Source organism: Oncorhynchus clarkii, chromosome 5 (assembly GCF_045791955.1).
Source record: "Oncorhynchus clarkii lewisi isolate Uvic-CL-2024 chromosome 5, UVic_Ocla_1.0, whole genome shotgun sequence".
In the NCBI taxonomy this organism is placed as follows: Eukaryota; Metazoa; Chordata; class Actinopteri; order Salmoniformes; family Salmonidae; genus Oncorhynchus; species Oncorhynchus clarkii.
Genome location: NC_092151.1, coordinates 33,487,878 through 33,506,001, shown reverse-complemented (window position 1 = coordinate 33,506,001; position 18,124 = coordinate 33,487,878). Strand labels below are relative to the sequence as shown.

Genomic DNA, 18,124 nt, shown 5'->3' with positions numbered 1-18,124 from the left:
TGAATGGGAAGCCATGGCCAGACAAGGTGACATTGCCCAGGCTTGAAGGAGGACTAGTTGGATAAAGAGCAACATATGGAGAGAGCACCACCTGCATGCCACTCCTACTGTTATCAGCAGGGGAGCTCTCCTACCAATAAAGGACTAACCTCATACCCACCTCCACATTCTGTATTAGATTGGCTCCTTCACCCTGACATGATGTTGTACACGTGACATAAACATCCATCCCACACAGGCAGTGTAGTCTCAGGGATATGGTCTATGGATCTTGTGGGGGAGCAGGGGATATGTCTCAGCACTACCTTTACAAAAACATTTCATACGAAAAATGTCAAATAAAATTGAAAATTGCAGAAAATGTATTTAATTGCATTTTCATCAAATATCTCTCACAGAAAACTTTTTTTTGGCATCCATTCATGAAATGTTTTTCCTTGCAATATTATATTTTTCTCTCAATACTTTTGGGTTTATGTTTTGCTTTCAATATCAATATTTTTGTTTGCAATACTAAGAACAATTTTCTCCTATACTTCAGAAGTTTTGCTTAATGGTACAAAATAAAGAAACCCACTCACTGGAGGATTGCAACATATAATAACATTAAAGGTGTTTAAAGTGGCGATCTTTAATTGAAACAAAGTGTTTATTTAAAGCTCAACATGTGAAAACAGCTATTTCACATCTGAAAATGCGATTTCATGTGTTTTTTGTTGTAAGGGTATACTTTACTCAATGTAGAATTCCCTAAATGCTCATCAATTAGGCCTAGTCAGTGATAACATGTCCCCAGATCCTCTGTGATGTCAACTGTAACACTCTTTGGTTCTAACTTTACAGTACATTGAGTTGTCAGCCTTGAATCTGACTCCCCACCAAGGAGTGATAGAAATATACTGTTATTGTCTTGATGTAAAGCCTTTCTGACAACATTTGCTTCTCAATCTGAAGATTGTCATTCAGACAAAAATAGTCCCTTGACAACTGCACCCATTTCTGCTTTGTCAACTCCAGGAAGGACTAACGCACAGCAAAGAGCAGAGCACTGCTGGGAGTTGACATTACAGAGCCGCAGGCCGGAAGCAGTGCTAAGGTTGTAAAGATGAACCTGACACCGTAATTAAGGAGACCCTGCCTCAGGTAAACAGATGTACACATACAAACTCAATTTAAGGACCAGGCCATTTCAGATGGGCTCACACTACCATCCACCATCTTCATTCCTCTTACATGTACCTTGACATGAACGCATTTGCCATGATACTATTAACTTGGAAATAGTTCATTCAGCAAGGTATCGAATATGACCTTTACTGAGACTTTTACTCCAACAGACAATCACAAGAGTCCCTTAACATGAACTAAACCTTCAATGTTCTGTCAGTTGCAGCCTAATGTAGTCTTATGTATCTTTCACTACAATCTCCACCAGAACCACACGCTTGATTTGGTTTTACACTAGTATAGATAAATACAGTACATAAATACACTGTACAAAAATATAAACGCACCATGTAAAGTGTTGGTCCCATGTTTCATGAGCTGAAATAAAAGAATCCCAGACATTTTCTATAAGCAAAAAAAGCTTACATCTCTCAACTTTTGTGCACAAATGTGTTTACATCCCTGTTAGTGAGCATTTCTCCTTAGCCAAGATAATCCATCCACCTGACAGGTGTGGCATATCAAGAAGCTGATTAAACAGTGTGATCATTACACAGGTGCACTTTGTGCTGGGGACAATAAAAGGCCACTTAAAATGTGCAGTTTTGTCACACAACACGATGCCACAGATGTCTCAAGTTTTAAAGAGAGCGTGTAATTAAGGTGCTGACTGCAGGAAAGTCTACCAGGGCCTATGCACTGAAAGGCCCACCCATGGCTACACCCCTGCCCAGTCATGTGAAATCCATAGATTAGGGCCTAATTCATGTATTTCATTTGACTGATTTCCTGATATGAACTGTAGCTCAGTAAAATCTTTGAAAATGTTGCATGTTGCTTTAATATTTTTGTTCAATATAGTTAAACCTACTCATCCACTGGCATATCGCTCTCTCATTTCAGTCACACACTCATCTTAAATTGACCGTACATCAATATCATGGGCCAATTAACAACACTATGAGCGTGAGATTACTCCTTGCTTGAGTGTGTCCTACTCCATTACATGCAGGATCTCCTGATGAATCAATTACGTGGACTGGGGCCGTAGATGATAATGAAAAGCATATCTGATCCTCTAAAGGTCCGTGAAGCACCGTGGCTTCATTAATTCAATAAGATACAGCAGCACTTTGCACCTGGAGGTGAGACAAAGAGCAGGTTCACACCGGAGTAGGAAGCTGGGGCCAAGGCCCAACCTCCGTGGAATGACTAGGGGTCACCATAGGCTCCGGGCAGGTCAGAGAATGTGTTATGACCACGTATCAGAGAGAGGTTGGGTTATAGGGCGTGGGGTCAAAAGATAAAGGGCAAACTAAAAGGGATGTAATCAAAGCAGAGGACCTTTCCACTAGGACCTGCTGATACGCTTTGTGCTACCTACAACACAACTGTAGGTAAGGCATCACAGGACCACCACAATGATGCATTACAATCAAATGCCTCATTCTACGTGCCTTATCCGACAACCTTTTGAGATTGCCTTGTCATTGCTCTGACTAAGGTCGTTGGATGGAAACTTTGCATTGGGTGCTTATGGAAGATCCTTCCTAAACCAAGCTATACTGTATGACATGCAGCCCAGCACCTGTGTGTTTACTATTCTCTCTATGTCTGGAAACAGAGCTGCCTTTTCCAGTAAGGCCCCAGTGTTGGGTTGGGCTGGAGGCTAAGCTGAGCCTTAATCCAGTATTAGCCTGCCTAGCCCTCACTCCTCTATGCTTCTGCACGTTTTCCTTCAGTAATCTATTCAGCAGGCAGTAGTGGTGGCACTCTGTTATCCCCCCCCCCCCCCCCCCCCCCCATTCCTCCTCGCTTTCTCTGGGTGATGAATGACACCTATCTCAGCGCAGCACCTAATTATTCTCCATTAATCAGAGGAATGGGAGCTGTCGCGTAACACAGCCTCCACCCTACCACCCCACCCCAGGCCAGCCTCCCTGCCTCTGCCGCTCCCTTGACCTGAGCTGGCTTTCACACCCACCCACTCATCACCCAAGCCATGCAGCCAGCCAGCCATAGAGTCACTGAGCCAACGTGGCAGGCAGGAAGCCAATGTTCTACTGGTGTCACCATGGCAACGGACAGAGTGACGGAGGGCAGGGAGTTTGTGTAAACAGGAGGACGGAGGAAGGTGGCAGTATGAACGGTTACGGCTGTGCTGCTGCTGCTACTTCCGAATGCCATTTGTGTGTGTGTGTGTGTGTGAGTGTGTGTGTATGTGTGTGTGTGTGTGTGTGTGTGTGTGTGTGTGTGTGTGTGTGTGTGTGTGTGTGTGTGTGTGTGTGTGTGTGTGTGTGTGTGTGTGTGTGTGTGTGTGTGTGTGTGTGTGTGTGTGTGTGTGATGAGGGGTGCAGCAGGGGTGCTGGCTACATACTCTGCTAGCTCCTCAAGACTCCGGTACACGTCATCCTCATTTAGAGCAGTGTCCTCTGAAGGAAAGGGCCTAAAACACACACACGGAGGGAGAAAGAGAGACAGAATTAGCCACAGTAAGATATGGTAACAGCAGGGGATGAGTGTCTATCAGTCAAGTTGTCAATCTCACGCCATCATCATCATCTATAATACAACAGTCTAATTTATTCATGAACTCCACTGTTCCCCCATAGACACAAATCAGCCATCAACATAGAACACACAAAGTCAAACAGTCTGTGCAAGGCTGACTGGCATACTGTAGCTTAGTATCCCACAAAGGCTATTTCTCAAATTACACAATTTCCTGTTTTAACCCCTGTATGGGATATAAGGTGTAATTTGAGATTTACTTAAACCATAAAGTTTGACTCAAATCCATAAGATTGAGCCCTTTTCCAATTCCTTTCTCTCTAATTGAGTAGAGCCCTCCAGGGAATGCTAGAATGTTCAAATGGATGACTAATCAATTAGCCACTTAAATAGTTGGATTTCTCAATCTTTTTCTCCTGGAATTTCATCAAGATGCTTCATCTGGAACTTTAACAGAGGCTAAAGGTGAAAAGGCATATTGGGTGAATTAAGCGATGGTGAGATATTAAGAGTACCAGATTGTACACAAGCTGCATTTCAGAACATGCTACATCGTTCAGTTGTGTGCTGCATCTGCGTGTGCATTGAGAAAAAATGTATTCATTTCATATGGATGATAGCTAATGAAATGTTTGAAACGCTAACACAATGCTAAATGTCCGAATGCTAACATGCCATGAACCATTTCTCTGAATATGTCTAGTAAATCTATTGGGGCAGTTAGGACCACAAGTATCTATGTGCTACCATGCGTGGGTAATGTAGTCTTTACTGTTGTGTGATAATGTGCCCTCCACACACCACACATTTTTTATCACGTTTGTTTAAAGTTTACAAATGCCTCAACAAGTGGTATTTGTCATTTCTGCCTCCGCCATGCACGGATGTTATTCTGTTTTGGATGACTAGGTCTATGATGATTGCCGGCATCGTGCCATTTTTAAGCCGGGAAACTATTTAAGTAGTTGCGGAGCAATCAAATACAGTGCAATGGATTTATCTGTAGTGTATGGGACACTGGAGTATTGACCTTGGAGCACCATGGATAACGTAACTTCAAAACATGTGAAGCCCTGTCCTACAGCCATTAATACCACACACGCACACGCACACACACGCACACACACACACACACACACACACACACTAACACTAACACTAAGAAAAACATTTGAAAAACACAAAATAGACAGACACTTTTATCTTTGCCTGCAAAAGGGGTTTTCGAGAATCTAAATTGTGCAGGTAAATGGAGCCAGTAGATAGCGATGTTTCAAATAGGCCTAGCTTGTGCGTCACTATCACTAGCTATCAGTAGCTAACAGGGAAGAAATCCAAGGGCAAGCGTGGCGCATGAGTGTGAACCATAGGCATGAACAATGGTGGCAGTAAACCCGACACCAGCAGTGGTCAGTCGCGAAAGGCAAAGCCCCGTATGGGATTCATTTGAGTGGAAAGGACAAAAGTAAATGTATTGTAGAGTCAGAAGATGGCAGCCTGTGGGAACAGAGATACAAGGGAAAACCCAAACCAAGTTCATCACCAAGAGCACCCCCAAATAATTACAAGAGAAAGACAAGGTGAGACATCTATTATTTGATTTTTGGAACTCGGTCAGGATTCGACTCCTGGTATCATATGAATACACATAAGATGTGGAAAATGTGTAGAATTACAGGACATTTCCTTTAAAATGGTTCAATTGTATTTCTGCCAACAAGAAGGGTGAACAGTTTGAACAGTTTGGGGTCGCAAGGTGGGGGTTTGTTATAAATGACATTATCCATCCGGACCTTTGCCACCTAGGAAAGGTGTGGCAGGACCATCTCAAAGAGTACTGGAGTACCCCTGCTATAGACCTACAACACATACAGTACATGGCTTCTAGGCTACTTTCTGTCCCTAACAATGAAACCAAAACTGAAATAAATAGAAATAAAAATGAAATAGAAATGTTTTTATCAAACAGAAACTAAATAAAAACTAGTGAGTCAAGTCGGAAAACTAAACTGAATTTCAAATAAAATGTTCAAGCGAATCGTAATAAACACTAATAGAAAATCACAAAACTATAATAACCTTGGCACACACACAGACTCGCAAACACACACGTGCACCCGAACGCGCACACACACTCATCCATGTCCATATACAATATCAACCCCCCTAATTCACAGGCCACACAAAGGTTCTGCATCACTCATAGAAACGTGGAGTGAGAAAAAGAGAACGGGAGATTGTGAAAGAAAGTGTGTGCGTGCGTATGTGTGTGTGTGTATGGTAGGAACACCATTCCTTCCTGTACTGTATGTGCTGCTGACACCCACTCCTCACAGAGCAGGCTGCTAGCCCCTATAAAGGAAACGTACAGACCCCCATCTCACAGCTGATTACATCAACACTAATCTCGCCCACCAGCTGGCTCTCTCTGTTGATGCGGCAGCAATTGGAGCCTGGGGACGAGGTTACATCAACACAGGGGCACCAGAGGTAAAAAATAAAAAAAGAGACGGAGAGGAGGGGGGTAAAGTGGGTGGGTTCAGGAGAGAGAGAGCGAGAGAGAGACAGACAGGGAGAGAGAGTGTATAAGTACCTAGGGCTCAGTCTGAAGTGGGTGGGTTCAGGAGAGAGAGAGACAGACAGAGAGAGAGTGTATAAGTACCTAGGGCTCAGTCTGAAGTGGGTGGGTTCAGGAGAGAGAGAGACAGACAGAGAGAGAGAGTTTATAAGTACCTAGGGCTCAGTCTTAAGTGGGTGGGTTCAGGAGAGAGAGAGACAGACAGAGAGAGAGAGAGAGAGTGTGTAAGTACCTAGGGCTCAGTCTGAAGTGGGTGGGTTCAGGAGAGAGAGAGACAGACAGAGAGAGAGAGTTTATAAGTACCTAGGGCTCAGTCTGAAGTGGGTGGGTTCAGGAGAGAGAGAGACAGACAGAGAGAGAGAGAGAGAGTGTGTAAGTACCTAGGGCTCAGTCTGAAGTGGGTGGGTTCAGGAGAGAGAGAGCGAGAGAGAGAGAGACAGACAGAGAGAGAGAGAGAGAGTGTATAAGTACCTAGGGCTCAGTCTGAAGTGGGTGGGAGATAATCAGGTGGATAGTGCACTGACTGAACCCTGACAGTCACAGCTGCATCTCCTATTACCGCATGTTCACCTAGAGACATCCACTGTGCATTCTGTTAATTCAGTTATTTAGTTGTGGTGATAGCAGCATTAGTACAGGCACTAAGTAAACACTGTTGGCCATTTTCAATTATCCTGGAATATGACACTTTTCAACTAATTGTTTATATTAAATCTGGCCTCTTATCTAACTGAATTTGTGCTTTTCAGTTAACCAGTTCATTCTGTCACTTGGACTCACATCTATGGAACCCCGAAGGGAGTTTAACAGAATCAGTCAATTCAATTACCAGATGGCCAATCAAACCATATCCCCAGGTTTTCATCTAAAATAAACAACACCACTGGCTGCTCATTGATGCTGTCATGATTCCCCAGGCTGGTGACTCCAAGACCTTCCAGGTGGCACAAAATCATGTCTCCTGTATCTACGTTTAGCTGAATACAATGTATTCCATGCATTGTTTACAAAACAATCACTCGGGACATGTTTTGTGTGGTCACTATGAGGGACTAACTTGTCACACTAACATCAGGATAAGGAACACAATGCATCACAGAGCTCGGCTGGCTGTCCTGGAAAAGGTCACCTGGCAGCCCTCGCTCTCCTTTTTTCTTTCCAATCAGTTCTTTCTGTTGTGCTCCCTTTCTCCCTCCTCCTCAACCTCTCTTTCTCAACATCGCTCTCTCTCTCCCTCCTCCTCAACCTCTCTTTCTCAACATCGCTCTCTCTCTCTCCCTCCCTCTCCCTGTTTCAGTGTTCAGATATAATCAGGCAGTAGAGGTTATGACTGTTTATTTCCAGACTACCAATGGATGACTCTGAACTAATTCCAGTCTGCAGCACCCATTGACTCCCTTCTCCTGTCAACTGACCATGACTGCGATTAGGTTAAAGTGCTTTTTCAATGCGCACACAGCCAAACGGTTGGGTAAAGGTAATCAATGGCACACGTGTTGAGGACAGAGCAGCTGTTGAACCACTATCAGCAAATAACTATGAGGAAGTAACTACGCAGTTGTTAGGTGTGACTGCAGTCGCAGTAACTTCTAGCAGGACCGAATGGCCCAAAGCAGAGAAACAGTTCAGTGTAGTTGAGGCAGTACGTTCTATCAGGCCCCATCTTGTGGTAGTTCACCCAGCAACCCTGATAAACGTCAATCTGACTTTCCCTTCATTTAGCTTTGCATGACTCATTCATATTTACTGTGTGTAACGTATGCATGATTATGTGTGTTATGTGAATAATCTGTGAATTACTATAAGAATTTGCAATCTACATGTATAACAGAGTTGAGGGTGTATACATGTATACTGTGTGTATTGTGTGACGTGTAATGTGGCTAACGTGTCTTTTGTCACACACACTGTCCTGAGTGGGCATTAGCATGCCTAATGCCCCAGCCTGGGATGAGGGAGAGAGGGATGAGTGGAAGAGAGAGAGCATCCTGACACTTCCCCCCCTGCAGTCTCTCTCCTGCTGTGTTGCAGCCTCTGTGTCTGTTGCCCTCTTTCTCATTGTGGAGCTCTGATCTCACGCACACTACAGCACTCTGACACACTGAGGGAACACAGTCACACGCACACAGTCACACACACACACACACACACACACACACACACACACACACACACACACACACACACACACACACACACACACACACACACACAGGGGTGAATTAGGACACTTATGGAGAAGTGTGTCGGCCTACTGTAAACTAAGAGGTGGTTTTGGATTAGCTGAGGATAGTTATCACGAGGAGAAGGAGGGAGGTCGATTGATTTGACTATTTAACTATCAGGAGAGAGAACAGGGAGAGATCAAGGTCCTGCTATGAGTTTCATAATACCAGGAGAGCTCTCAGCTTATAGATGAGGAATACCAGGAAAGCTCTCAGTTTATAGATGAGGAATACCAGGAGAGCTCTCAGCTTATAGATGAGGAATACCAGGAGAGATCTCAGCCTATAGATGAGGAATAACAGGAGAGATCTCATTCTATAGATGAGGAATACCAGGAGAGCTCTCAGCTTATAGATGAGGAATACCAGGAGAGCTCTCAGCTTATAGATGAGGAATTCCAAGGAGAGATCTCAGCTTATAGATGAGGAATACCAGAAGAGATCTCAGTTTATAGATGAGGAATACCAGGAGAGCTCTCAGCTTATAGATGAGGAATACCAGGAGAGCTCTCAGCTTATAGATGAGGAATACCAGGAGAGCTCTCAGCTTATAGATGAGGAATACCAAGAGAGCTCTCAGCTTATAGATGAGGAATACCAGGAGAGATCTCAGCCTATAGATGAGGAATACCAGGAGAGATCTCAGCCTATAGATGAGGAATACCAGGAGAGCTCTCAGCTTATAGATGAGGAATACCAGGAGAGCTCTCTGCTTATAGATGAGGAATACCAGGAGAGCTCTCAGCTTATAGATGAGGAATACCAGAAGAGATCTCAGTTTATAGATGAGGAATACCAGGAGAGCTCTCAGCTTATAGATGAGGAATACCATGAGAGCTCTCAGCTTATAGATGAGGAATACCAGGAGTGCTCTCAGCTTATAGATGAGGAATACCAAGAGAGCTCTCAGCTTATAGATGAGGAATACCAGGAGAGATCTCAGCCTATAGATGAGGAATACCAGGAGAGATCTCAGCCTATAGATGAGGAATACCAGGAGAGCTCTCAGCTTATAGATGAGGAATACCAGGAGAGCTCTCTGCTTATAGATGAGGAATACCAGGAGAGCTCTCAGCTTATAGATGAGGAATACCAGAAGAGATCTCAGTTTATAGATGAGGAATACCAGGAGAGCTCTCAGTTTATATATGAGGAATACCATGAGAGCTCTCAGCTTATAGATGAGGAATACCAGGAGTGCTCTCAGCTTATAGATGAGGAATACCAGGAGAGATCTCAGCCTATAGATGAGGAATACCAGGAGAGATCTCAGCCTATAGATGAGGAATACCAGGAGAGCTCTCAGTTTATAGATGAGGAATACCAGGAGAGCTCTCAGCTTATAGATGAGGAATACCAGGAGAGATCTCAGTTTATAGATGAGGAATACCAGGAGACCTCTCAGCTTATAGATGAGGAATACCAGGAGAGATCTCAGCCTATAGATGAGGAATACTAGGAGAGATCTCAGCCTATAGATGAGGAATACCAGGAGAGCTCTCAGCTTATAGATGAGGAATACTAGGAGAGCTCTCTGCTTATAGATGAGGAATACCAGGAGAGCTCTCAGCTTATAGACGAGGAATACCAGAAGAGATCTCAGTTTATAGATGAGGAATACCAGGAGAGCTCTCAGCTTATAGATCAGGAATACCAGGAGAGCTCTCAGCTTATAGATGAGGAATACCAGGAGAGCTCTCAGCTTATAGATGAGGAATACCAGGAGAGATCTCAGCCTATAGATGAGGAATACCAGGAGAGATCTCAGCCTATAGATGAGGAATACCAGGAGAGATCTCAGCCTATAGATGAGGAATACCAGGAGAGATCTCAGCCTATAGATGAGGAATACCAGGAGAGATCTCAGCCTATAGATGAGGAATACCAGGAGAGCTCTCAGCTTATAGATGAGGAATACCAGGAGAGATCTCAGCCTATAGATGAGGAATACCAGGAGAGATCTCAGCCTATAGATGAGGAATACCAGAAGAGATCTCAGTTTATAGATGAGGAACAGGACGTAAAGACAGAGGGCCATTATTCCTAACCTCTATTCATCACTTTTTGATGGAAACTTTTCATGGATTTCTCATGGAGACAGGGCTTGGACAGTGAGTGTTCCAGGTACTGAGTGTTTCTGGGTTTGCAGGGTGGAGAGAGGCTTACGGTAAAGCTGGGGCTCAGGGCCGACAGTGACAGAGACACACAGGCCTGATCATAGAATCATTACGGCCAACAGGCATCAAAGAACCAATCAATGGACTTCAACAGCAAGTCAATGAACACGCCTCCGGAACAATTATCCACAGATCAAACTCACAGACAGGAACAGAGAGAGAGGAACAGAGAGAGAGAGAGAGGAACAGAGAGAGAGAGAGAGAGGAACAGAGAGAGAGAGAGAGAGAAACAGAGAGAGAGATTGAGAGAGGAACAGAGAGAGAGAGAAACAGAGAGACAGATTGAGAGAGGAACAGTGAGAGAGAGAAACAGAGAGAGAGAGAGGAACAGAGAGAGAGAGAAACAGAGAGAGAGATTGAGAGAGGAACAGAGAGAGAGAGAAACAGAGAGAGATTGAGAGAGGAACAGTGAGAGAGAGAAACAGAGAGAGAGAGGAACAGAGAGAGAGAGAAACAGAGAGAGATTGAGAGAGGAACAGAGAGAGAGATTGAGAGAGGAACAGTGAGAGAGAGAAACAGAGAGAGAGATGAACAGAGAGAGAGAGAAACAGAGAGAGAGAGAGAGAGAGAGAGGAACAGAGAGAGAGAAACAGAGAGAGTGAGGAAAAGAGAGAGAGAGAAACAGAGAGAGAGGAACAGAGAGAGCGAGAGGAACAGAGAGAGAGGCACAGAGAGAGATGCTTATTTATTTTATCTTGTGTCCTTTAACCATTTGTATATATATATATAATATGACATTTGTAATGTCTTTATTGTTTTGAATGTGTAATGCTTACTGTTAATTTTTATTGTTTATTTCACTTTTGTATATTATCTCCCTCACTTGCTTTGGCAATGTTAACACATGTTTCCCATGCCAATAAAGCCCTTGAATTGAATTGATTTGAGAGAAACAGAGAGAGAGGAACAGAGAGAGAGAGAGGAACAGAGAGAGAGAGAGGAACAGAGAGAGAGAGAGAAACAGAGAGAGAGAGAGAAACAGAGAGAGAGAGAGAAACAGAGAGAGAGAGAGAAACCGAGAGAGAGAGAGGAACAGAGAGAGAGAGATAAACAGAAAGAGAGAGATAGAGAAACAGAGAGATAGAGAGAGAGGAACAGAGAGAGAGAGAGAAACAGAGAGAGGAACAGAGAGAGAGAGAGAGAAACAGAGAGAGAAACAGAGAGAAACAGAGAGAGAGGGAGAGGAACAGAGAGAGAGGAACAGAGAGAGAGAGGAACAGAGAGAGAGAGCGAAACAGAGAGAGAGAGAGGAACAGAGAGAGAGAAACAGAGAGAGAGAGGACCAGAGAGAGAGAGAAACAGAGAGAGAGAGCGGAACAGAGTGAGGGAGAGAAACAGAGAGAGAGAGGGGAACAGAGAGAGAGAGAGAAACAGAGAGAGAGAGAGAGGAACAGAGTGAGAGAGAGAAACAGAGAGAGAGAGAGGAACAGAGTGAGAGAGAGAAACAGAGAGAGAGAGAAACAGAGAGCGAGAGAGAAACAGAGAGAGAGGAACAGAGAGAGAAAGAGGAACAGAGTGAGAGAGAGAAACAGAGAGAGAGAGAAACCGAGAGAGAGAGAGCGGTACAGAGAGAGAGGAACAGAGAGAGAGAGAGAAACAGAGAGAGAGAGCGGAACAGAGTGAGGGAGAGAAACAGAGAGAGAGAGGGGAACAGAGAGAGAGAGAGAGAAACAGAGAGAGAGATAGGAACAGAGTGAGAGAGAGAAACAGAGAGAGAGAGAGGAACAGAGTGAGAGAGAGAAACAGAGAGAGAGAGAAACAGAGAGAGAGAGAAACAGAGAGAGAGGAACAGAGAGAGAGAGAGGAACAGAGTGAGAGAGAGAAACAGAGAGAGAGAGAGTGGTACAGAGAGAGAGAAACAGAGAGAGAGAGGAACAGAGAGAGAGAACAGGAGGAGTGTTTTTAACTGCTGAGTGTCTCTGGGGTGAGAGAGGGACACGTCTGTGTTTAGTGACAGGGGGCATGGGGGTGAGACTGAAGAGGACTGACAGGTCTCTGTAAAATTACAGGGGCAGAGGGGCCTCAATCGCCTTTATCCCAGGCAGTAGGGGAAGGACAGGAGGAATCGAGAGGCCAGAGTGTGTGGTGGGTGACCCCTCTGCAAGGACAGACATGTTAACATTGTGCACCTTCATGTGTCCTAGATCATGCCATGTGTTGGTCATGTGCCTCTTGGCATGCTTCCTATGTTGGTGTGAGAGAGAATCAGTGACGTGGTGGATGATTGAAAGATATATAATTCATGATCTGACTGCACATGGTTAATGTACTGTACATGTACAGCAGTACGAGTCTGGGATGAGCATTCCAGGTGAAGCTGGTTGAGAGAATGCCAAGAGTGTGCAAAGCTGTCATCAAGGTAAAGGGTGGCTACTTTGAAGAATCTCAAATATAAAAAATATTTAGATTTGTTGAAAACTTTTTTGATTACTACATGATTCCATATGTGTTATTTCATAGTGTATTCACTACTATTCTGCAATTCAAACCCTTGAATGAGTAGGTGCCAGGGAGTTTTGACTGGTACTGTACATGCCAGGGTGTTTTGACTGGTACTGTACATGCCAGGGTGTTTTGACTGGTACTGTACATGCCAGGGAGTTTTGACTGGTACTGTACATGCCAGGGTGTTTTGACTGGTACTGTACATACCAGGGTGTTTTGACTGGTACTGTACATGCCAGGGTGTTTTGACTGGTACTGTACATACCAGGGTGTTTTGACTGGTACTGTATACATGCCAGGGTGTTTCGACTGGTACTGTACATGCCAGGGTGTTTTGACTGGTACTGTACATGCCAGGGTGTTTTGCCTGGTTTGACTGGTACTGTACATGCCAGGGTGTTTTGACTGGTACTGTATACATGCCAGGGTGTTTTGACTGGTACTGTACATGCCAGGGTGTTTTGACTGGTACTGTATACATGCCAGGGTGTTTTGACTGGTACTGTACATACCAGGGTGTTTTGACTGGTACTGTACATGTTTTTTAATTTTATTTCACCTTTATTTAACCAGGTAGGCAAGTTGAGAACAAGTTCTCATTTACAATTGCGACCTGGCCAAGATAAAGCAAAGCAGTTCGACACATTCAACGACACAGAGTTACACATGGAGTAAAACAAACATACAGTCAATAATACAGTATAAACAAGTCTATATACGATGTGAGCAAATGAGGTGAGGCAAAAAAAGGCCATGGTGGCAAAGTAAATACAATATAGAAGGTAAAACACTGGAATGGTAGATTTGCAATGGAAGAATGTGCAAAGTAGAAATAAAAATAATGGGGTGCAAAGGAGCAAAATAAATAAATTGATTAAATACAGTAGGGAAAGAGGTAGCTGTTTGGGCTAAATTATAGGTGGGCTATGTACAGGTGCAGTAATCTGTGAGCTGCTCTGACAGTTGGTGCTTAAAGCTAGTGAGGGAGATAAGTGTTTCCAGTTTCAGAGATTTTTGTAGTTCATTCCAGTCATTGGCAGCAGAGAACTGGAAGGAGAGGCAGCCAAAGAAATAATTGGTTTTGGGGGTGACTAGAGAGATATACCTGCTGGAGCGTGTGCTACAGGTGGGAGATGCTATGGTGACCAGCGAGCTGAGATAAGGGGGACTTTACCTAGCAGGGTCTTGTAGATGACATGAAGCCAGTGGGTTTGGCGACGAGTATGAAGCGAGGGCCAGCCAACGAGAGCGTACAGGTCGCAATGGTGGGTAGTATATGGGGCTTTGGTGACAAAACGGATTGCACTGTGATAGACTGCATCCAATTTGTTGAGTAGGGTATTGGAGGCTATTTTGTAAATGACATCACCAAAGTCGAGGATTGGTAGGATGGTCAGTTTTACAAGGGTATGTTTGGCAGCATGAGTGAAGGATGCTTTGTTGCGAAATAGGAAGCCAATTCTAGATTTAACTTTGGATTGGAGATGTTTGATATGGGTCTGGAAGGAGAGTTTACAGTCTAACCAGACACCTAAGTATTTGTAGTTGTCCACGTATTCTAAGTCAGAGCCGTCCAGAGTAGTGATGTTGGACAGGCGGGCAGGTGCAGGTAGCGATCGGTTGAAGAGCATGCATTTAGTTTTACTTGTATTTAAGAGCAATTGGAGGCCACGGAAGGAGAGTTGTATGGCATTGAAGCTTGCCTGGAGGGTTGTTAACACAGTGTCCAAAGAAGGGCCAGAAGTATACAGAATGGTGTCGTCTGCGTAGAGGTGGATCAGAGACTCACCAACAGCAAAAGCGACCTCATTGATGTATACAGAGAAGAGAGTCGGTCCAAGAATTGAACCCTGTGGCACCCCCATAGAGACTGCCAGAGGTCCGGACAGCAGACCCTCCGATTTGACACACTGAACTCTATCAGAGAAGTAGTTGGTGAACCAGGCGAGGCAATCATTTGAGAAACCAAGACTGTCGAGTCTGCCGATGAGGATGTGGTGATTGACAGAGTCGAAAGCCTTGGCCAGATCAATGAATACGGCTGCACAGTAATGTTTCTTATCGATGGCGGTTAAGATATCGCTTAGGACCTTGAGCGTGGCTGATGTGCACCCATGACCAGCTCTGAAACCAGATTGCATGGCAGAGAAGGTATGGTGAGATTCGAAAGGGTCGGTAATCTGTTTGTTGACTTGGCTTTCGAAGACCTTAGAAAGGCATGGTAGGATAGACATAGGTCTATAGCAGTTTGGGTCAAGAGTGTCCCCCCTTTTGAAGAGGGGGATGACCGCAGCTGCTTTCCAATCTTTGGGAATCTCAGACGACACGAAAGAGAGGTTGAACAGGCTAGTAATAGGGGTGGCAACAATTTCAGGGTGCCAGGGTGTTTTGACTGGTACTGTACATACCAGGGTGTTTTGACTGGTACTGTACATGCCAGGGTGTTTTGACTGGTACTGTACATGCTAGGGTGTTTTGACTGGTACTGTACATGCCAGGGTGTTTTGACTGGTACTGTACATGCCAGGGTGTTTTGACTGGTACTGTACATACCAGGGTGTTTTGACTGGTACTGTACATGCCAGGGTGTTTTGACTGGTACTGTATACATGCCAGGGTGTTTTGACTGGTACTGTTCATACCAGGGTGTTTTGACTGGTACTGTACATGCCAGGGTGTTTTGACTGGTACTGTATACATGCCAGGGTGTTTTGATTGGTACTGTACATACCAGGGTGTTTTGACTGGTACTGTACATGCCAGGGTGTTTTGACTGGTACTGTACATACCAGGGTGTTTTGACTGGTACTGTACATGCCATGGTGTTTTGACTGGTACTGTACATGCCAGGGTGTTTTGACTGGTACTGTACATGCCAGGGTGTTTTCACTGGTACTGTACATACCAGGGTGTTTTGACTGGTACTGTACATACCAGGGTGTTTTGGATTAAATTAAATTTTCCCCAAATGGCACTCTGGAGGGCAGTCGGTAGTTGGTAGAACATGGCGCTTGCAACGCCAGGGTTGTGGGTTCGATTCCCACGGGGGACCAGTACAAAAAATCTAATCAAATGCACTCAATACTGTAAGTCGCTCTGGATAAGAGTGTCTGCTAATTGACAACAACGTAAAGGAACCAAACAGGCTGTGATTTGTTTTCACCACACTGGGCTGGCCAGACAGGACAGAAGTGACTTAGCCACCTCTCACCAAGCTGTGTAGTATTTATTAATGGCCAGAGCCCGTCTCTGTGTTCCCTGGTCTGGCATGGGGCCTAATGGACACGCTCCATCAACTCATTACCCAGCCCGCCAGGATGAAACAGCTTTATTTGTGGAGCCAGCGAGCAGGGAGAACAGATTGAACAAATAAAGAGAAATCAGAAAGTGGTTTTGCAGCGCCCAATAAACTAGTGTGAACTATTTCCTTTGATGTGACACAAAGAGATATGAGGTAGAGTTTAGATGTGATCTGAGCCATCTGATACTGGACTTCCATGTGGTCCTTCCAGAACGGGTTATCAATAGAGGCCGTGGTATAAGTAGGAGTGGGCCGAGATCTAACCTGTTACCACAATTAAACAACCGTGTCTGATTGAGCGATACAGTGAACATATTCAATGTTCCTCTTTCTCAAATGGGCAATGGGAGGAGAGAAGACATACCTGATCCCCTTGATCTGTGCGATGCTGTGGTGGGAGATCCTGGACAGGGCTGAGATCACCTGGAACACACAGCAGAGAGAGAACACAGTCAATGACACGGTCATATTCAGACACACAGTCTACAACACAGTCAGCGACACAGTCAGCATCTCCTCACTCAGTCAGTAAGACAGGCACGTCTGCTCCGCCTAAATCTGGTGAATAGATGTTAAACTTAATGTGTTGACGAGCGAGGAGAGCAATGTGGTGTTTCTTAGCAACATCGTCATGCGCAGCCACACACAGGATTGTGTGTGAGCATAATGCAGGCCACCATGTTAATGATGACATCCAGAGACATGTGGTGCCAAATGCCCCCGCACAGTCACGGACGTGGGCCACTTTACTCAGATCAGACCCCCCCCCATGTTCCCTCTCTCTCTCACGCTGCTCTCTCTCTTTCTCTACCTCTCCCTCTCTCTCTCTCTCTCACGCTTGCTCTCTCTCTTTCTCTACCTCTCCATCTCTCTCTCACGCTGCTCTCTCTCTTTCTCTACCTCTCCCTCTCTCTCCTCTGGTGAAACCAGTGCGGTGTAACAAGGTTAAAAGCGTGCCTGTATTTAAACTGATTTAATGCTGGTCGTGAGTCACATGTGAGTGGGCTTATGGGTGGCTGTTTGGCGGGCTTTGAGATGGCGTGCTGGAGGCTCCTCCAAGGCTAATACAGACATATGATGGAGCCCGTCCCAACCCCTCCTAACCGCCAAAATTCTGCTTCCACGCCTCATTATGCACTCCTGGGTGTGTTTGTGCCTCCATGGCCATGGCGATGCCAGCTGTCCCCCGCCAGAGACAGAGGAAACAGTTCTCTCTCTACCTCCTCTCTCTACTCTCTCCCTTCTCCCCTCCCTCCATCATTATACCCCTCCTCTCTCTACTCTCTCCCTTCTCCCCTCCCTCCATCATTATACACCTCCTCTCTCTACTCTCACTCCCTTCTCCCCTCCCTCCATCATTATACACCTCCTCTCTCTACTCTCACTCCCTTCTCCCCTCATCATTATACACCTCCTCTCTCTACTCTCTCCCTTCTCCCCTCCCTCCATCATTATACACCTCTCTCTACTCTCTCCCTTCTCCCCTCCCTCCATCATTATACACCTCCTCTCTCTACTCTCTCCCTTTTCCCCTCCCTCCCTCCATCATTATACACCTCCTCTCTCTACTCTCTCCCTTCTCCCCTCCCTCCATCATTATACACCTCCTCTCTCTACTCTCTCCCTTCTCCCCTCCCTCCCTCCCTCCATCATTATACACCTCCTCTCTCTATTCTCTCCCTTCTCGCCTCCCTCCATCATTATACACCTCCTCTCTATA

The 18,124-nt window shown here is 45.1% G+C and overlaps 1 protein-coding gene across 13 annotated transcripts in view; it reads right to left on the bottom strand.

The window, feature by feature from the left end:
• LOC139408681 (guanine nucleotide exchange factor VAV2-like) overlaps positions 1–18,124 on the bottom strand; it is a 227,302-nt gene that overhangs the window by 58,615 nt on the left and 150,563 nt on the right. For all 13 annotated transcript variants that reach the window (XM_071152868.1, XM_071152876.1, XM_071152871.1 and 10 more), the window contains exons 3-4: positions 16,769–16,827; positions 3,545–3,613 (exon numbers count right to left, since the gene is read on the bottom strand). In XM_071152868.1, coding sequence (XP_071008969.1) covers positions 3,545–3,613; positions 16,769–16,827 — 128 coding nt within the window. The remainder of the gene's footprint in view (positions 1–3,544; positions 3,614–16,768; positions 16,828–18,124) is intronic.